This window comes from Palaemon carinicauda, chromosome 4 (genome assembly GCF_036898095.1).
Source record: "Palaemon carinicauda isolate YSFRI2023 chromosome 4, ASM3689809v2, whole genome shotgun sequence".
Lineage (NCBI taxonomy): Eukaryota > Metazoa > Arthropoda > Malacostraca > Decapoda > Palaemonidae > Palaemon > Palaemon carinicauda.
In genome coordinates this window covers 79,798,110-79,817,127 of record NC_090728.1, presented here as the reverse complement: position 1 = coordinate 79,817,127, position 19,018 = coordinate 79,798,110, and the positions used below count along the sequence as shown (strand labels likewise).

The 19,018-nt window shown below is 37.9% G+C and overlaps 1 protein-coding gene across 1 annotated transcript in view; it reads left to right on the top strand.

Annotated features, from left to right (window-relative positions):
• LOC137640023 (VWFA and cache domain-containing protein 1) overlaps nucleotides 1-19,018 on the top strand; it is a 447,337-nt gene that overhangs the window by 198,917 nt on the left and 229,402 nt on the right. Inside the window, 2 exon segments of the mRNA XM_068372387.1 lie at nucleotides 6,908-7,132; nucleotides 14,318-14,554. Coding sequence (XP_068228488.1) covers nucleotides 6,908-7,132; nucleotides 14,318-14,554 — 462 coding nt within the window.

Genomic DNA, 19,018 nt, shown 5'->3' with positions numbered 1-19,018 from the left:
ATGATCTTATTGCCTTTCGGCGGGAGGAAACTCGTTTCCGCTCTCGGCAGTGAAGCCTGTCGCTCAGCCTTTCCCTGACCTTCAGGCTTAAAGGAATAACTTTTTCCTTCCCGCTGGACCTTTCCTCGCTCATGCGAAGCTGCGAACGTCTCTGCCCTAGTCGGAGTGAGACCTCCAACTTGGAGCATAGCTCGAACTTTTTAGTCCCTTAAGAGATCTTCTCAAGACCCTTTACGTCAGGCCTTTGATCGTATTCCGTCTTGGGTCTCCTGCTCACTCTGGCTGCGGCCAGTGTGTAAACAATCTTCATGGTCTCGAACGACTCCGCCCTTTCTAAGGAATGGGGGAAGGCAACATTCAGGTTCGCTCCTGAGTTGTTGGCCAGACTCAGAATCTTGGGGTCCCGGCCCTTCGGTCCAATTCCTTCAAGATTTCAAGTCACCATTCTGTATCTGATGTCCCAAAACCTTCTCCTTCTTGCCAGTAAAGGAATCGAGAGGTTAGCTTTGGGAACAGCTGCGGTTTGTCCTCAGTTGCAGCCCATTTGGGAGCACAAGAAGGACACGGGGGAGAGTCACCAGTATACCTCTTCAGCTCGGACTCAAGGACATTCATCTCGACCTGACTCCAGACCCTCCCCCGTCACGTCGCCCGTCACGTCCCTCTCCTTCGAGTAATACTACTCTGTGACGCAGGTGCTACAAGCTGGAGTCTGGAAGCGTCTAATGACCTTCGCAGCCCGCTTCCTGCAGGGCGTGACCCACAGGAGTTTGGATACGTTTTCTATCGCTCTGTGGTGGCTACACAACAGCTGGTCTAACCTCAGGCTCCTTTTTGGACAGGTAGCAGAAGGTTGAGGGCATTGTTATCAGGTTTTAGTCTGCATGAACGAAAGAAGTATGTCTGGCCCTTACTTCTTTCTTCATCATCCCCTCTACTGGGAAGCAGCATCCTGGTCTCTGCATAGCTAACCTCGAACCTTTGCAGGTAAACCATGCTTCCTTGTGTTCCGAGTATTGAGTCAATACTGTCGCGTCCCCCATACCCTGACGAGGTGGTATTGGGAACGTCCTAACCCAGAGTTCCTTCTGGAACTCCAGGTCAACTGCCTAGGACGGGTCACACTTCTTCCTTCACACACAAGCTTATGTAGACCACACAGTTCCTTGCGGAGCAAGGAACTTGTGAGGTGCAGGGACTCCTTTTCTCGAGTGTGACTCACTCGGATTCTGAGTCCCCGGGTAAAGCCAAAGCCAGTATGGCTGGGGACTTTCCACCCTACCTAAGGGGTAAGTCACCCAATGTAAATAGCGTGGTTTGTATTTCGGTTACGGAACAAATGACAAATTCGAAGATAATTTGTATTTTTCCTAACCATACAAACCTTAGCTATTTACACATATTTGCCCGCCAGCCCTGTCCCCCAAGACAAGTACTATCTCTGAGTGAAAGTGAGCTTCACCGGTGTGTGAGGGGGGGAGGGGTAGCTAGGGTTCTAATAGGCAAGGTTCCAATGTAGTACAGTAGTTGCACTGAGGCACACTCTTATAGCTGTCACTTAAGGTGCCTACATAGCGTTTGGTATGTCGGCCTTTGCCTGTTGACCTGGAGGCCCCAACTTTGTTGCCTTCCCTTGTCAGCACAATCTAAGTACGAAGGCTGACTCTGGACTAAAGGTTGTTGGTCAGCAGCAGTTCCTCTTACATACAAGGATCTATGGAGTAATGCTTATGAGAGCGCTTCCACAGTACTCCCCCTTTCAAAGCAAGTATGCTTGCTGAGCTCACTCATCATGATGATAGACACCCTTATCCTCATCCCTCTAACCTCACTGTCCCTTCGAGTACCTTTAGCAACGCCCTCACAGCGGTTGCTCATAAGCACCAGTGAGAGTTCTCTGAGACTTCATGAATCTCCAACTCGCACAGTCACCTATGCTGATTTGCCAAGTAAGCTCACCACTTAGCTCACCTAATTGTGTTAGAAGGGTGGCACAATACCTGCTCGCTCTCTCAGCTCAACTATCTATGTCACATTCATGCTCGCCATCTCGCAAGATAGAGCGAGAAACACAGGTTAGCACACCTGGGGCAAGTCTTTCATGCCAGTGGCGAGATTCAATCCTGATCTATTGTCCAGTGTGACTGGTCACCAGAGCGCTATGGGTCTTTGGAACTGAGCTCTCCGGAGATTGCAAGTATTCACATGCTCCATCTGCTACCCAGTGATTCATCCTTTTGGTTTTGTGAGATATCACAAGTCTCCAAGCTGGCTCGCCAAATAAGCTTGCCATCCGTCTTTAAAGAAGTAACTGATTTTCAATCTGTACAGAAGATTTACCAATTTTGGATGCTGGCCTTTGGTCTTTCAGCAGCCCCTCAGGTATTCACTTGAATGTTCACCCTAGTTCAGCTTGGGCACATGCCAACAGCATTTGTTGTCTTGCTTATCTAGATTATGGGCTAGTCTTGACAGACTTGATAGAGACCCTTCTCCAACATCACACTTTACTACTCGAGTTGTGCTGTGACCTGGGGGTTGAGGCAAACTGGGAGAAGTCCTCTGTGGAACCCAAGCAGTACCTAGTATATCTTGGAATACAGAGAGACATGAGGGAAAAACTTCCTGTCGCAGATAAGAATTGCAAGATTCAAGGGGAGAGAGAGAGAGAGAGAGAGAGAGAGAGAGAGAGAGAGAGAGAGAGAGAGGGGGGGGGGGGGAAATAATTAAAAAGATAATACAGTAGAATAAGACTTAATGTAAACAGATGGTAGAGAAAATAAATGATGATTTGTTATACAATATACAGGAATGAATTGAATATGGAACAGAAATAATGAGATGAAAATGATAAAAGGCAGGAAAATAATTTGAAGTACAGTGGTACCTCTACATACGAATTTAATCCTTTCCACAACCGACTTCGGGTGTAGAAAATGTTCGGTTGTAGAAACGAATTTTCCCATAAGAATTCATTGAAATAGAATCTGTGGTTGAGCCCAAAAACCTATGATAACTCCTTAATAAATTACTACACATAATTACACATGACAATAATGAACACTAAATTAGATAATACACATGTAAAAAAGAATAATTATAAAGAAATAATAAAAAAGAAACGGGTTTTTAGCGTCACTTTACTTCGGGTGTAGAAATTGTTCGGTTGTAGAAACGAATTTTCCCGTAAGAATACATTGAAATAGGAATAATCCGTGGTTGAGCCCAAAAACCTATGATAACTCCTTAATAAATTACTACACATAATTACACATGACAATAATGCACACTAAATTAGATAATAGACATGTAAAAAAGAATAATTGTAAAGAAATAATAAATAAGAAATGGGTTTTTAGCGTCACTTAACCTTAGAAAGTCCAGCGCAGGTGTCGGTCTTGCTATGCAGAGAGGAGACGGACGGGCGGCGAGGAGGTAGAGAGGGTGACTACGATAAACGTACACTGCCGTAACTTATTCTAACTTTCACTAAGTGAACTTTAACCTAACTTAGCTTATTTATTTATTTTTATTTTTATATTTTATATATTTTTTTTACATTTTCTTTTTTTCTTTTTGATGATTAATTTTAATCACTTTCACTCTCTACACTTAAAATTGATTGAATTTTTTTCTCTTCAATCTTTGCCGTTTTCTTTGTTTCACTTTCTTTCGCTTCACTCTTTGCCGTTTTCTTTGAACCACTTCCTTCCTCTTCATCATGAGTTCGCTTCGTAGTTTTTTTAAAGAAGCTATTGATAGAAAGTTGCTTGGTACGGGTTTTCAGAATATTTCGAAAATGAGTTAGGCAAACATCATCGAACTGCGCAACTACACGACAAACCTGCAATTTTTTGGGATGGTATTTGTCGATGAAGTCGACCACGTCTTGATATTTTCCTAACACCTCTTTTATTTGCGCCGAACCTAACACATGTTCTACCTCCTCGATCCCTTCCTCGTCATCACTCATGTGCTCAGACATAGCGTGGAGTTCCTTGAGCTCTTCTGTAGTAAGTTCGCCGTGATGTTCGGCGACGAGTTCCGTGATGTCATCTGCGTTGACCTCCAGACCCATGGACTTGCCAAGGGAGACAATTTCCTCTACGTCTTCCACTGCACCCACCATGGGATCAGGTTTGGGGTCAAAACCTTCGAAATCTCTGGGAGAAGTTGCATCAGGCCACAGCTTCTTCCAGGCAGAATTGAGGGTTCGTCGAGTTAATCCCACTCAAGCCTGATCTATGATCTTCAAGCAGTGCTCGATGTTAAAGTGGCTTTTCCAAAATTCACGCAAAGTTAAGTTTGTGCTTTGTGTGACATTAAAGCACTGCTTGAATATGTGCTTGGTGTAGAGCTTCTTGAAGTTTGAGATGACTTGCTGGTCCATGGGCTGGAGGATAGAGGTGGTATTCGGTGGAAGATACAGCACCTTTATGAACTTAAATTCTTCGAAGATATCATCTTCGAGTCCGGAGAAGTGAGCAGGTGCATTGTCAAGGCATATCAGGCACTTTAAAGGCAATTTCTGCTCACGAAGATACTTCTTCCCAGAAGGACCGAAAACTTGATTAACCCATTGGACAAAGAACTGCCTAGTGACCCAGGCCTTCGAGTTGGATCGCCAGAAAACATGAGGCTGGTCCTTATGTATATTCTGTGCCTTAAAGGCCCTAGGGTTCTCCTAATGGTAAACCAGTAAGGGCTTGACTTTAAAGTCCCCGCTAGCGTTGGCACATAGGGCAAGAGTCAACTGATCCTTCATTGGCTTATGCCCAGGCAATTTCTTCTCTTTGGCGGTGATGTAGGTTCGACTGGGCATCTTCTTCCAAAACAACCCGGTTGCATCACAATTGAACACCTGCTGCTCTACGTAGCCTTCTTCCTGCACGGTCCTTTCAAACTTCTTCACAAAGTCAGCTGCAGCCTTTGTGTCCGCACTAGCAGCCTTTGTGTCCGCACTAGCAGCCTTTGTGTCCGCACTAGCAGCCTCTTCGTGGCGAACAACTGAATGAATCCCGGACCGTTTCTTAAATTTTTCAAACCAGCCACGAGATTCCTTGAAATCGTCTGAGGAACGTTTGGTTGAACTCTCCCCAGCATCACCCCAGAGCTCGCCTCCTTCAAGTCGGTGAAGATGGCGTGCGCCTTCTCGCAGATGATAGTTTCGGTGATGGTGTCGCCAACAATCTTTCCGTCCTTGATCCAGATTAGCAGAAGTCGTTCCATCTCTTCTATGGCAGGGCTACGACGTTTTGAAATTATGGTGATCCCCTTAGAAGGTTTCACTGCTTTAATGGCTTCTTTCTGTTTCAAGATTGTCGAGATAGTCGACATGTTTCGGCCATATTCTTTTGCAAGTTCACTCACGTGGACGTGGCTCATGCTTTTCAATAATTCCTTGCTTTACTTCTAAAGAAAGCATTTCCTTCTTCCTTTTCTCACCACTACCACTTGCAAAACTAAGCCTTTTAAGACCCATGATTTACGTGAAATACCGTAAAAGGATGAATGTAAAAAATCACGATTAAAACAGTTAATAGCAGAACGCACAAGGCACAACCACACGAAGCCGACGAGAACAGAGGAATGACCCAAGCCACGCTAATTGAGGGTCCCTCCGAGGTGAAGTGCTGCCTTCTATCGGTGGAAATAAAAAATACATCCGGCGCTATGAGTACCATCTACGTGTACGGGTATTGTTTACTTCGGGTGTCGAAAAAAAATTTGGGTGTAGAGTAGGAACGTGTTCGAATTGTACTTCGCGTGTCGAAAAATTCGGATACAACCGGTACGACGAAAATTGCTTACTTCGTGTGTCGAAATAAAATTCCGGTGTAGAGTAAAAAAATTGCTTGAAATTTACTTCAGGTTTTGGAAAATTCGGATGTAGATACGTTCGTGTGTAGAGGTTCCACTGTATAGCAGAATAAGATTTATTGTAGTGATGATAGAGAGAATTTATAATAAAGTATAAATTGATTATAACTTAATTATATATGATAGTAAAACAATAAAACTTGATAGTTGAATTATAAGGATCTGGGACTGTGAAGAGAATAGAATGAAATTTAGTAGTAATTTAAATACTGTGTTTTGGAATACAGTATTTAGGAGTTTGTTAAAGGAATGTTGAGAAAATATGAGTTTATACACTACAGTACATTGAGTGAACTGTGCAAAAATAATTTAGTGAGGTATTTAGGGTTTTAGTTGACCATTTGAAATCACTGATTAGTTGCTAGGGGTGGTTATGAGTCATCTTATCCAAGAGTAACATTTTTTGCATTTTTTGCATTTCGCAGTGGTCTCTGTTACCTAACCCTATCATATTCTGAGGTGTGACTATACTCTGTTGGGCCATTAGTGAAGCTTTCATCTATCCCTGAATTAAATAGAGTGAGGTGTCAGATTCATCCTAATGTTCCTCCTATCATCTAAGCACATATCTCTGCAGTGATAGCTTTTGTGACTTAATTAAAAAATTGACCAAATATTACAACTCACATCCTTACTAACAAGGTTTTAGTTGGTTTCATTGCCCTTTATTAATTTTCAGAACTTTTTGACTCTATTCAACTTCACTTCAAGAATTTACATAGGTTCTTCACCCCGTTGTCAAAGTTTTTTTCATGTTAACAAATCCTTCTCACCCAGCTATTTGACCATATTATAAAGTAATGATTCTTGTTGAAATAAATATAATTTTTTCAAGTTCTGCTACCAGGGATGATCAAGAACACGAATGCACACTCAAACAGGTTGAATGGTAGACGCCTCTTTAAGCAAATGTCTGGAGGTAACATTGTTGCATAGATAGGCTGTTGTAATGCATGGGTTTGTATGTAAATTTTGTATTTTTATATTTTGAGAGTACTAACTTTTTTCAAAATTATTGTCATTTCAGAACCTACTAATCACACATTGGGTTTGACAACTGCCCTAGATGTAATAAGTAACTGGTCTTCAGAGTTGGCTTCTTCAGATGCATCGGTGCTACTTATTTATGTTAGTCAAGGAGTGTTAGGAGCTCAAGAGAAAATTCGAACAATTTTAAGAAATGTGGCAAATAAGTTACAAACTATTACATCCCAAGTTGTCATTAGTGCCTTTGGCCTTGGACTTATAAATGGTAAGTATATTTCTTTTATCCAAACATACTAACATTTATTCTTTCCATTTAGTTCTACAATGGAAATGAACATTCTAAAATTGATGTATACCACCAGTATCTTATCAGAGGGAATTATTAAGGTAGGATTAGATACCGCAAGGTTGTTTACTACCTTAACGTCTCATTCTTCTGTTGATGCTGCTTATGAGCAGTTGTATTGGTAGAGACACATTTCACCAATGCTTTGTTTCCTTATTCTGTCATATCGATAAGTAATGAGTGATTATTATTACTATTACCAAATTGCTATTCCATTTAATGATGGTATGCAATTTGTTTTCTATTTTCATGTGAAATCCTTCAATTATATAGACAGATCATATATTCTTTTGAATAATTTATTTATGCTTAACTGAGTGTGCAACTGAGAATGCAATCTTAGAAGTACAGGTTAATTTTAGAAGAGGTAGGGGATGTATGAATCAGATTTTTACAGATAGGCAGATATGCAAGAAATATTTAGCAAAAGGTAAGGAGGTGCATGTTGTGTTAATGGATCTAGAGAAAGCGTACGATAGAGTTTTGATAGGGAAGCAATGTGGAATGTGATGAGGTTATATGGAATTGGTGGAATGTTGTTGCAAGCAGTGAAAAGTTAATACATAGGTAGTAAAGCATTTGTTAGGATAAGAAATTTAGTGAGCAATTGGTTTCCAGTGAGAGTGGGGCTGAGACAGGGATGTGTGATGTCACCTGGGTTGTTCAATTTGTTTGTTAATGGAGTGGTGAGAGAGGCAAATACTTGTGTGCTTGGTCAAAGATTGAAACTTAGAGACAAGAGGGATTATGAATAGGAGGTAAATCAGTTGTTGATTGCGGATGATACTGTACTAGTTGCAGACTCGGAAGAGGAGCTTGGTCGATTAGTGACAGAGTTTCAAAGGGAATGTGAGAGAAGGAAGTTGAGAGTTAATGTGGGTTAGAATAATGTTATTAGATGTACGAGAAGGAAGGGTGGTGCTAGGTTGAATGTCATGTTGAATGGAGAGTTACTTGAGGAAGTAGATCAGTTTAAGTACTTGAGGTCTGTTGTTGCAGCAAATGGTGGAGTGGAAGCAGGTGTACGTCAGAGAGTGAATGAAGGTTGCAAAGTGTTGGGGGCAGTGAAGGGAGTGGTAAAGAATAGAGGGTTAGGCATGAATGTAAAGAGAGTTCTGTATGAGAAAGTGATTGTACCAACTGTGATGTATAAGTCGGAGTTGTGGTGAATGAAAATGACCGAGAGACAGAAATTGAATGTGTTTGAGATGAAGTGTCTGAGGAGTATGGCTGGTGTATCTCGTTTAGATAGGGTTAGGAACGAAGTAGTGAGGGTGAGAACGGGTGTAAGAAATGATTTAGCTGCTAGAGTGAATATGAATGTGTTGAGGTGGTTTGGCCATGTTGAGAGAATGGAAAATGGCTGTCGGCTAAAGAAGGTGATGAATGCAAGAGTTGATGGGAGAAGCACAAGAGGAAGGCCAAGGTTTGGGTGGATGGAGGAGTGAAGAGAGCTCTGGGTGATTGGAGGATAGATGTGAGAGAGGCAAGAGAGCCTGCTAGAAATAGGAATGAATGGCGAGCGATTGTGACACAGTTTCAGTAGGCCCTGCTGCTTCCTCCGGTCGCCTTGGATGACCGCGGAGGGAGCAGTAGTAAGGGATTCAGCTTTATGAAGCTTTATCTGTGGTGGATAAAAGGGGAGGGTGGGCTGTGGCACCCTAGCAGTACCGGCCGAACTCGGTCGAGTCACTTGTCAGGCTGGGAGGAACGTAGAGAGGAAAGGCCCCCCTTTTTTCATTTGTTTGATGTTGACTACCCATCAAAATTGGGGAAAGTGCTCTGGTATATACATTTGTATAATCATTTTAAGAAATTTTATAGTAGCTTATCTATTTATGGGGATAGTTGTGAATTTAGTTCTCTCCACTCCCTCATGTCTTGTACTCTTTCTTACTGAACTCCTCTCATGTCTAAGTCTTCATATATATTTTTTTTCCCTGGGCCCTCTTACTGGAATTAGTCTTTGTACTTCATTATCTACAGCTTTTCTGACCAACTGCTAAGAGTTGCTTGTGATTAGCAGTCAGAGGAGAGGTTATTGCACAGTCACACAATGTCCTAGAGACTGAAAATATACTCCTATGATCACCATCTGCACCAAAGATAAGACTAGGGTGTACTGAACAGTGACTCCTGATGACTGAGAAGGTGACCTATGGGCACTCAGAGGGATGGTAAGATCATATCTACTAGAGAAATCTATTAAGGATTTAGTGCAGTTTAAACCCGGTACTGTAGTCAACAGTCCTTTTAAGCTTTCATCATATATGAAAACTATCTCAATCATAAAACAATCTTCCCAGTTGAATCATAATGCTCTAAGGCCACACCTTTTCAAAGTGGCATCCATTATGTCAGTGAATCCTACTTGTGGTTCACTGTGCTTTCCTGCTGAAGCTGTCTGCTTTTCTACCTCTAACAATAAAGAAACTTTCTTCACCTTGTATGTTATGGTTTGAAATGCCATTTCTAATGCTCTATGATAAACAGTATCACCTTGATGACATTTCATATTTACTATGAAATTTGCTCTGGTCATAACAGTTTATATATGTAAATGCTATTTAGTGCCTTTTCATTGGTTAGGTAGATGTAAACACATCCAAGTATATCTTTTGATAAATTTTCACATTCATTTGTGTGAAAATGTTCAGTGAATAGGCTTCTTTTAGGAGAGAAGACCCACATTCCCTATTTGTTTGGCATCGGGGCAACATTTAACTTAAACATGCTTGGCTTGTACAAGTTTTCCAGATAACTATATGGAAGAATTTGTCAAAGTTAGTTCTATAAGAGTTCGTGATAGGGAGATGAAACAAAGAAAATAGTAGATCATGGAAAAGATCAAAGTAGTCTAGGCTGGTTGAATTGGGTGGTAATTTTTTTTTTTTAATTTCACCGGTAAATGTTAATTAAGCCAAACTTCTTGAGAAGAAGCACTATGAACATCAGGTGAATACAGAAACTAAGAAATTTTATTATTGAAATTCTGTTTTTCATATGCAAGTTTTTTGTTTTTACTAAAGTGAGTGTACAAAATGTAGGCTATAAAATTCCTTGACTATTCTTGTTCAAATTAAAAGCCATTCAGTATTAAAAAATAAAAAAGTATGTTTGAACTGTGTTAGCAATTTTCCTATTTTGCGATATTGGACTTTTTATAGTTAATATCTTAGAGATTGATTGAATAGAGTTTAGTATGTATAATTATAGGCTTTTATTGGTATTTTTCCTTACCAGTGGTGATCATAAGGACATATTCATCCTACGTCAGGGTTATTCACAGACAGGTGGTGAGCCTCTTTCCTAAAATAAAAAAATATCAGTCCCAACACACACAAACACTTGTAGGCTAAATGTACCAAATGCACACACATGAATAAAACTGGCTAACATAATGGATTCTTGTCTGTATTTTTTAGCCAATTTTATGCTTTTGGCCTAATTAGTTATTGTCTCTGACACTTTATACATCTTTCAGCATAATCATGATATGAAAATTTTAAATACTGTATATAAATGATCAGAGAAAGAAATGAGAACATACCTTATAAAGACTTGCCTTCAATGTTTATTTACAAATACCATATAATTTAAAAAGAAAAGGGGTAATCTATTCCTCACAATTATATGGGTTCACTAAAATAAATAGCTTTCCCTGAATTTTTTAAAGTAAAAACAAGTAAAGAAGTACCCAGGTCAGAAAAGGGTTGTGTACAATAGTATTCTCCAACCTTTTCAACTTCAGAGACCAGTCAAGAGAGTGCAAGAAATTATATGGACCAATATATACATTTAGGCATTCACTGATATTTGATTAATGTAGTCCAAATAATTATCAAATGCAACCAAAACCATAACAAATGCACATATCCTCAATGTATTTGTTTTTAGCAATTGAAATTTGTGTGAGAATGCCATGTAATCATTGTATATGTGATATGTTTCATATAGAAAGTAAAATAAATTTAAAAGTAAAAATTTCCAAATCAAATGCATGCCTTGGTGGGAAAAAATACTACAGTAGAAATTGAAGTCATGGTGACAGATTCGTGTATCGCAAGGAAGTATCAATACACCAGAAAGTAATATTTCATGTTTAACAGATGAAATGTAAAATAGGCCTACATATATAAGCAATAAAAATTCCACTTATCCAAATCATGCTTCATATATTTCCATTAAATTTGAGTATAATTTTATATATGTGCAAAATTATTCAAATTCTAATTCATAATTGAACTTGCTTCTTTAGGGTATTTAAGAATCATTAATCCAAAAGGGTCTAAATATAAAGACTCAAAAAACACACATTACAGTCAGCTTAACCAGTATTGCTGAATTAGTAGGATTTCTCTGTTTGCTTTGCTGAAATAAGTTTCTCAAGACATGGTGCATGACGAACTAGAGTTTTTATATTAAATCTGTTTCCATAATCAGTCTTTTAAAACCAGTACCAAGAACCCTGCTTCACACAAATAAGTTGAAGAAGAAAGTGGCATTAACAATGCCAAAGCAGTGGCACTTAATTCAGGAACTTATCCACGGGCATGAATCCAAAGTGCAGATAATGTTTTGCTACTTTTATAAGGTACAGAGATTCTTATCATTTAACAACTCAGTTAGCTGATCCTCTTGCAATGAATTCAAATTTTACTCATTTGAGTTTGAGAAAGGAGAGTCTGAGAAAGGACTACGAACCCATTCATTCCTTTTTTGTATATCCTTTTCATCAGGAAAGTAAGTAAAAAAACTCTCAGAAAGAGAATTTTAATGTTTTGCAATGATACATTTCGAACTGTCAATGTTTAACTCCTCTCTCTGATCATTAACAATTAAGGCAACCCTGGGAAATAAAACTCTCTCTGTTGATCCTATTATGTCAAACCAGCAGTTTCATTTGGAACCCATCAATCTTATCTGACATCAGAAAAATTGAAGAATTCATGTCCTGTAGGGATAAATGAAGCTGATTCAGAATAAAAAATGTCACTCAAATAGGCTAACCTAGCAATCCACTTAATACCCTGAAGCATATTTGCCAAGTCAGGTTTTCTGTGTTTTAAAGATATTACCTACTCATTGTGTAATTCAAGGGCCCATGTTAAAACCTTACGTTGCAATAGCCATCGCACTTCTGTATGGAATAGGAACTGCTGGTGTTCACCCTCCATATCTTCACAGAGCAATGTGAACAAACTTGAATTGAGTGCATAACCCTTTACAAAATTCACAGCTTTAACAGTTTCTGATAAAACATTATTTAGTTCCACATCAAGTATTATGGCTGCTAGTATTTCTCAATCAATCATAGTGTGTAGCTTTACCGTTGGGGGCAACCCCCTTGACTTCGTTGTGACACCTGATTATCGTCCTGTCATTGCTGCCGCTCCTTCAGTGCAGATACCAACACAACACTCCTATTTCAACTCATTATTTACTACATAGTTATTCATTGCTTCATAAATTGCAGCACCAGCAGTATGTGATGGCAGTTCATGGGTAAATAGCAATTCTTCCTTAAAATTATCAGTATTCCTATCTTACATTAACAATGAAAATTGCATTTTTTGGAACATCAGTAAATTCATCAACTTGTAGGTAGAGTTAAGTTTTGTGATGCCTATAGTTGGTGTAACAAGTGATCCCCCACATCTTCTAATCCACCATTCCTCCTCGTTATCATATTATTTTATAGATACTGTATGCGACAAATCTTAGTGAGGGATTTCTCGCCAAACATTTCAGCACATCTGTCTTTCACACATGGCATTATTAAGTCTTCTCCAATGCTAAAAGGTTTTTAGCTTTCACAATTCAAAGTGACATTTTGTGAGAAGCTCTCAATGCAGCATAATTTATAGAAACAAATTTCTGGAGACTTTCTCTTTCACACTTAAGTTCCTTAAGCATTCTTTCAAAATATTCCTGAAGTTTCATTGCTAGTGCACTGTGTTTTGAATTTAGAGGTCTTATTACCCTGGACGGTTTTCTTGTATTATCAGAAAGAATAACGCCATATACTGTGCATTTAGGTTTGTCACATTTACCCTCATTTATCTTAGTAAACCAAAATTTTATATATGAAGAATCATATATCTGAACAATGCTACAATTAGTTTTTTTTTACTTTTTTAGTTGGAGGATGTTCATGCATCTCATCACTGGCAGAGTGGCCTGTAATGTTAGCAGTTGCATCACATTATGTTGCTCTATTTTCATTATCCCTAATAGTATTAATCATGTGGCCATTACCATTTGCATTATCAAACTGCTCACCTGTCAGGTGTAGGAGGGGAAGTTGGGAATGGTCGTGGCGCCACTATCAATGGTCGTTGATTGCACATCTCTTTGTAGTGTGTCTGTTCTACGCAGTTAATATAGTCACACAATACATATTTCCTTATTTTTTTAATGATAGCTACTTACCTTAAAGTTAGTTTAACAGATTATGATTTATCTCAGATTATGAATAAAATGATAAGTATCAAATAAAGCAATCTGGCTGATCAGCAAATCATGTATTACGGACCAGCATCTGTGGACCATAGGTTGGGAACCACTGGTGTATAGGACTGGATACACTTGCATAAATACTGTGTATGAAAGGAGTTTTTAACAATAAAAAATTATTTACATCTTAAAAAAACTATGAAACATAAAATTTAGATGTTCTCCAGGCCAAAGATGCAATAATCTGGATTTCCAAAATTCCATCCAGAGGTCATCAGTCGCACTCCTTACTTGAAAAGACCGAAAAGCCTTGATTAAGTTGAGAACGATACTATACTCTTATATAAGTGAACTTTTTCTATTTGGTATCATATAACTATTAAGGCTTACATTGATTATGTTTTCATATAACCATGATTACTGTTACCCTTACCTTTAAACTCAAGGCTGCCATATACAAGTTTATTTTTTTTTTTTTATGTCACAGAGTATTGCTACGGGTGTCACATTATTCACAGTTTTTCTGCTTTCATTGATGTGTCTGTTACCTAACCCAGCTAATTGTAAGATCTGGCTATGCTTTTATTTGTAATCATTAAGAAAATGTTTGTAGATTGGTTATGATATAAAATCTTTGTTATATTGCAGGTGAGCCTTACTTACACAAGCAGTTTTTAGAAGCTATTGCATACCAAGAGTTTGATAAATACCATATCAAAACTACAAAAGTTCCAAGGATGGGAAGAGTAGTAGAGTTTGACTCATCCTTAAGCGTTGGACCAATAATCAACAATTTCTATGATGCAGTGATTGAACCTCAAGACTACAAGACAAATCCCCAATCTCTTGTTATTTCTGAACCATACTGGGATGAGGACAGCCGAGGTATGTTTTTTCATTAGCTAAGTGATGTAGTGGTTTAGCTAATATGGTTTTCTGAGAATGAATTAAGGTTTACTGTATCATTAGCTGCCTTATTTCATGGGGGTTTTCAACAAGATTGTAGCATATATACCATTATTTATCATTTACAGTTGAAAGCTGTGAAAATTTTTCTATAATGATTCACATCTTTTACTAGAATAGTATCTGGTTTAACAGTTCCTATCAGTATAAGTAGTACTTTCAACATATGCTCCTCTGATGGGTTGTCAAAAGAACTACAGTAGGGTCCCGAATTATGCGAGAATTTGGTCGATTAATGACCTCGTGTAAATGGAAAATCGCGAATTTCGAAACACACAACTAACAGAAATAATTCCATTGTGGCCATGGCAACCAGCAATTTGCCTATTCAAATGTGTTTACTACCCATTTCCAATACTTTCTTTGTACTATACTGTATTTCTTTATAATATCAAATTGTTTTTGTAAATAAATAAAACATTTAATATACTTTAAAGTTCTAATAACTTGAAAAATGGTTAAAATTATAACCAGGATAGGTGTAAACACCATATATTTCCCGTTACAACACAACCCAAAATACAGACAAATTTTAATGTTTGTCATATCTATTGTATAATACAACTGGTGAATAGCAAAACCATCACTCTATAGACTAGCTTGTTGTATGATTGAAAATCCAGAATTATCAAAATAAAGGCGATTTTATATCATGCGTTTCCTAAACACGCTAAAAAGCAGAATAGAAAACGACAACCAATGTTTTGTTTACGTTTAACTCTGATCACAACGAAGAAACAGACGCATTTATACATCTGTGTTTTTGAATTGACAGCAATTTTACCAAGTATAGATTATATGTTGAATTTGTTATTACCAATGTTCTAATTATTTTTTATTAGAACTTTCAAATAAATGAAATGAATGCCATTTATGAAATGTTTTTCTTTATGATGCCGCCTGAAACGGAAACCTTCCATTTGTTTACGCTCCATCTTCGATCATAATAAACAAACGAATGCATTAAACACACATGATCTAAGTCATAACTAATGATATTACAAACATTTAGTAAACATTATGTTATTACAAATATTTTACTTACCGTATCCATATAAATTCCTAAATTCGTAGCAAAGCTGGAAATTTTTTTTTCCTTATGCGTTTAATCCACAATAGCAAACTGCCGCTAATGACAGAGTGATAACTTACGATAATTCTAAACTGTTACGAAAGATAATTGTCCTTTCCATATCCAAAATACTTTTCCTAACTTCAGTTATAAGTCAACTTGTACCCACCTCAATTATGGATCCATATGCAAAAAAGGTAAAGAAGAAAGTACTAGGCCTATTTTTAAAGTCACCGAACAATTAGGTTACCGCTATAACGTTCGATGAGAGAGAGAGAGAGAGAGAGAGAGAGAGAGAGAGAGAGAGAGAGAGAGAGAGAGAGAGAGAGAGAGGGATGGTTATAAAGTACTAAACAATAAATATGATAGGTTATAACACATTGGTGTTTATGTAATATTAACTGTATAGATGGTTTGAATAAGTTAAGAAATGGTGTAAACAATTCTTTGTTATTGTATTCGCGCGGAAGCTAGACATCAGCTGATGTGATCACAGCCAAAAGTAAAACAAAAATAAGTTAGCAATACTCGATTTTTAAAACACACCCAAAATTTTACAACATAAGTACATGTTTTATTATAGCGCAATTGACATTTAAAGAGTAAAAATTTTCTGGAATAGAATGGTGTTTCCTAAAAAATAGTGGTTTGCTGACGAAATCGGTTACCGTATTTTAAGCTATGATTGAAATGGATGTATACACGGTATAATTTTTTCGTTTTGTATTTAATTGACACTTCAAGAAAACCGATTTTGGTTTCTTCATCTATTTGTAAGTATTGTATAACGAGAGAGAGAGAGAGAGAGAGAGAGAGAGAGAGAGAGAGAGAGAGAGAGAGAGAGAGAGAGAGAGAGAGAGAGAGAGAGATATTATGACGCAGAAGGTTACAGACCTAGAACAGGGGAGGATGAAGGTGGGGGAGTGATGAGATAGGCTGGGTGGACTCGCAGGGGAGACGGTATGAGACGGGGGAAGGGGGGATTTGGTTGCCAGTGGCTAAAAATAGATTCTGAAAGACGGTAAAGGGAAAAACGAATCCCATCGAATAAACAGAATAAGGAAAGGGAATAAGATTCAGAGGAATAATAGATATAATGGAATGAAAATGACTAGATGGTGTTAGTTGTGATAAGAATAATTTAGATATTTGAAATAAGAGTGTCTGAGGAGGTATAGAAGGAATTCGTGATAAATATAGAGGAATATCAAAGGATACAGTTAGTTTGCATTAAAGGGTTTGTTATCGTTTATCGGCAGTGAATAGCCTAAACTTCGGTAACGAGTCGTCAATATTTTGTCATATTTTAAACAGTATACATTTGATTTGCAAACATTGGTTTTGTAGAGTAGACGGTAAAATAAAATCTAGAGAGAGAGAGAGAGAGAGAGAGAGAGAGAGAGAGAGAGAGAGAGAGAGAGAGAGAGAGAGAGAGAGAGATTTCTGCCATCAAATCTCTCTCTCTCTCTCTCTCTCTCTCTCTCTCTCTCTAGATTTTATTTTACCGTCTACTCTACAAAACCAACGTTTGCAAATCAAATGTATAGCCTACTGTTTAAAATATGACAAAATATTGACGACTCGTTACCGAAGTTTAGGCTATTCACTGCCGATAAACGAACCCAGTCTACTCGTGAAAACCTTGAACGCCCAGAGGGAAAAATAAGGCTTTTAAATATACTGTACTAAACAAAAATAATGCTTTAATATACCATCATTAACACTACCATTACAATTATCGTAAGGTTGGAGAAAGATAAAGATTGCCGAGAACGTAACCACATTTCTGTTTACATTTTGTCAGCTGGACTCGCACAGTTAACAGTTGATTTCATTGTTGATGTGGAATTTTATCCTTAAATAGGCTATTCATTATGAAATTATGTTAATGAAATGTAATGTTAATATTGTTTTGTAACATTTATTATAAATCACCGTATTTAGGGCTACCAATATACTTAAAAAGACTATAGATTTGTTACATTTTGTAGTGCTTGACTCGCGAACTTTGAACAGCCTCGTGGATACAGAAAATTTATTTTTGAAAAATAGCGATCGTGGAAAAGGGGAATCGTGTAATTCGAACACGCTTAATTCGGGACCCTACTTTTAGACAAGAGTTTGAGGCTCCCATTAGAACAGTAAAAGAGGCGCTAATCATAGGTGCAGATATGAATGGCAGAGTGAGGAAGAGAAGGGCTGGATGTCATGAGGTACATTGAGGTCATGGTTTTGGAATTAGAAATGAAAATGAGGCATATTTCAGAGATGGCTTAGAGTTTTGAATTAACATATATGACTACCTGGTTTCAAAAGTTGGATAATCACCTGATAACATATGAAAGTGGAGGAGTGGAAAGCCAGGTAAATTATATCCTTGTTAGAGGGGTTAACAAAAGCAGTATGATGAACTGTAGAGTGATTTTGAGGGGAGCATATGTTAAAAAACAGACTGGTAATGATGGATTTTAACCCTTTTACCCCCCAGGCTATTTGGAAATTTCCAACCCTTAACCCCCAGGGGGTTATTTTTTTCCCAGCACATTTTGCAGTATATTTTTTTTCAAATTGCTCTAACAGCCTTAATTTTTGTCATAGAGAGGTCAGGTTGGTCTCATTCTCTTGGAAAATGCCTGAATTTTCTCAAAAATTATCAAAAATATGAAAAAAAGATTTTTCATAGCAATTTTTTTGCAAGGACGTACCGGTACGTCCATGGGGGTAAAGGAATGGCTTTTGTGAAACGTACCAGTACGTCCTTTGGGGGTAAAAGGGTTAAAATGAAAGGTAGAAACCCAAAGAAAAAAAGAGGTCGAGAATTAAGATTTGGGCCTTAAGAGGTGTGACTTGTTGACTCTACCACATTAAAAGTGTTATTTTGGGGTAATTTCAAACATTCTGCTGTTTTGTTTCTCAACTGATTTTAATCTTTTAAAAAGTATTTGAAAGATAATTCTCTTAGCAAACATTTTAAGAAACTATTTTTTCAATCTTTTTATGTGTATTTTGTCCAAACATATTAGCAATAATAGAAAAGATTGTCATTTTTCATATACAGTGTACGATTTTATAATTTTAAATATTTAACTTAGCCGGTGAATATATAATAGCTGCTACTCAGCGGCTCGACAGAAAACACACTCAAAAACTCGCGAGCGATCGCTATAAAGGTTGCGGGTGTGCCCACCAGCGCCACTATCGGCCAGATACCACTCTTGCATGTAAACAAACCCTTCAATTCTTCTCTGTCGACGTTGACGACAAGACGTATTCATACTCGCTGTAGAACCTGGAGTTTTCTTAACATATTT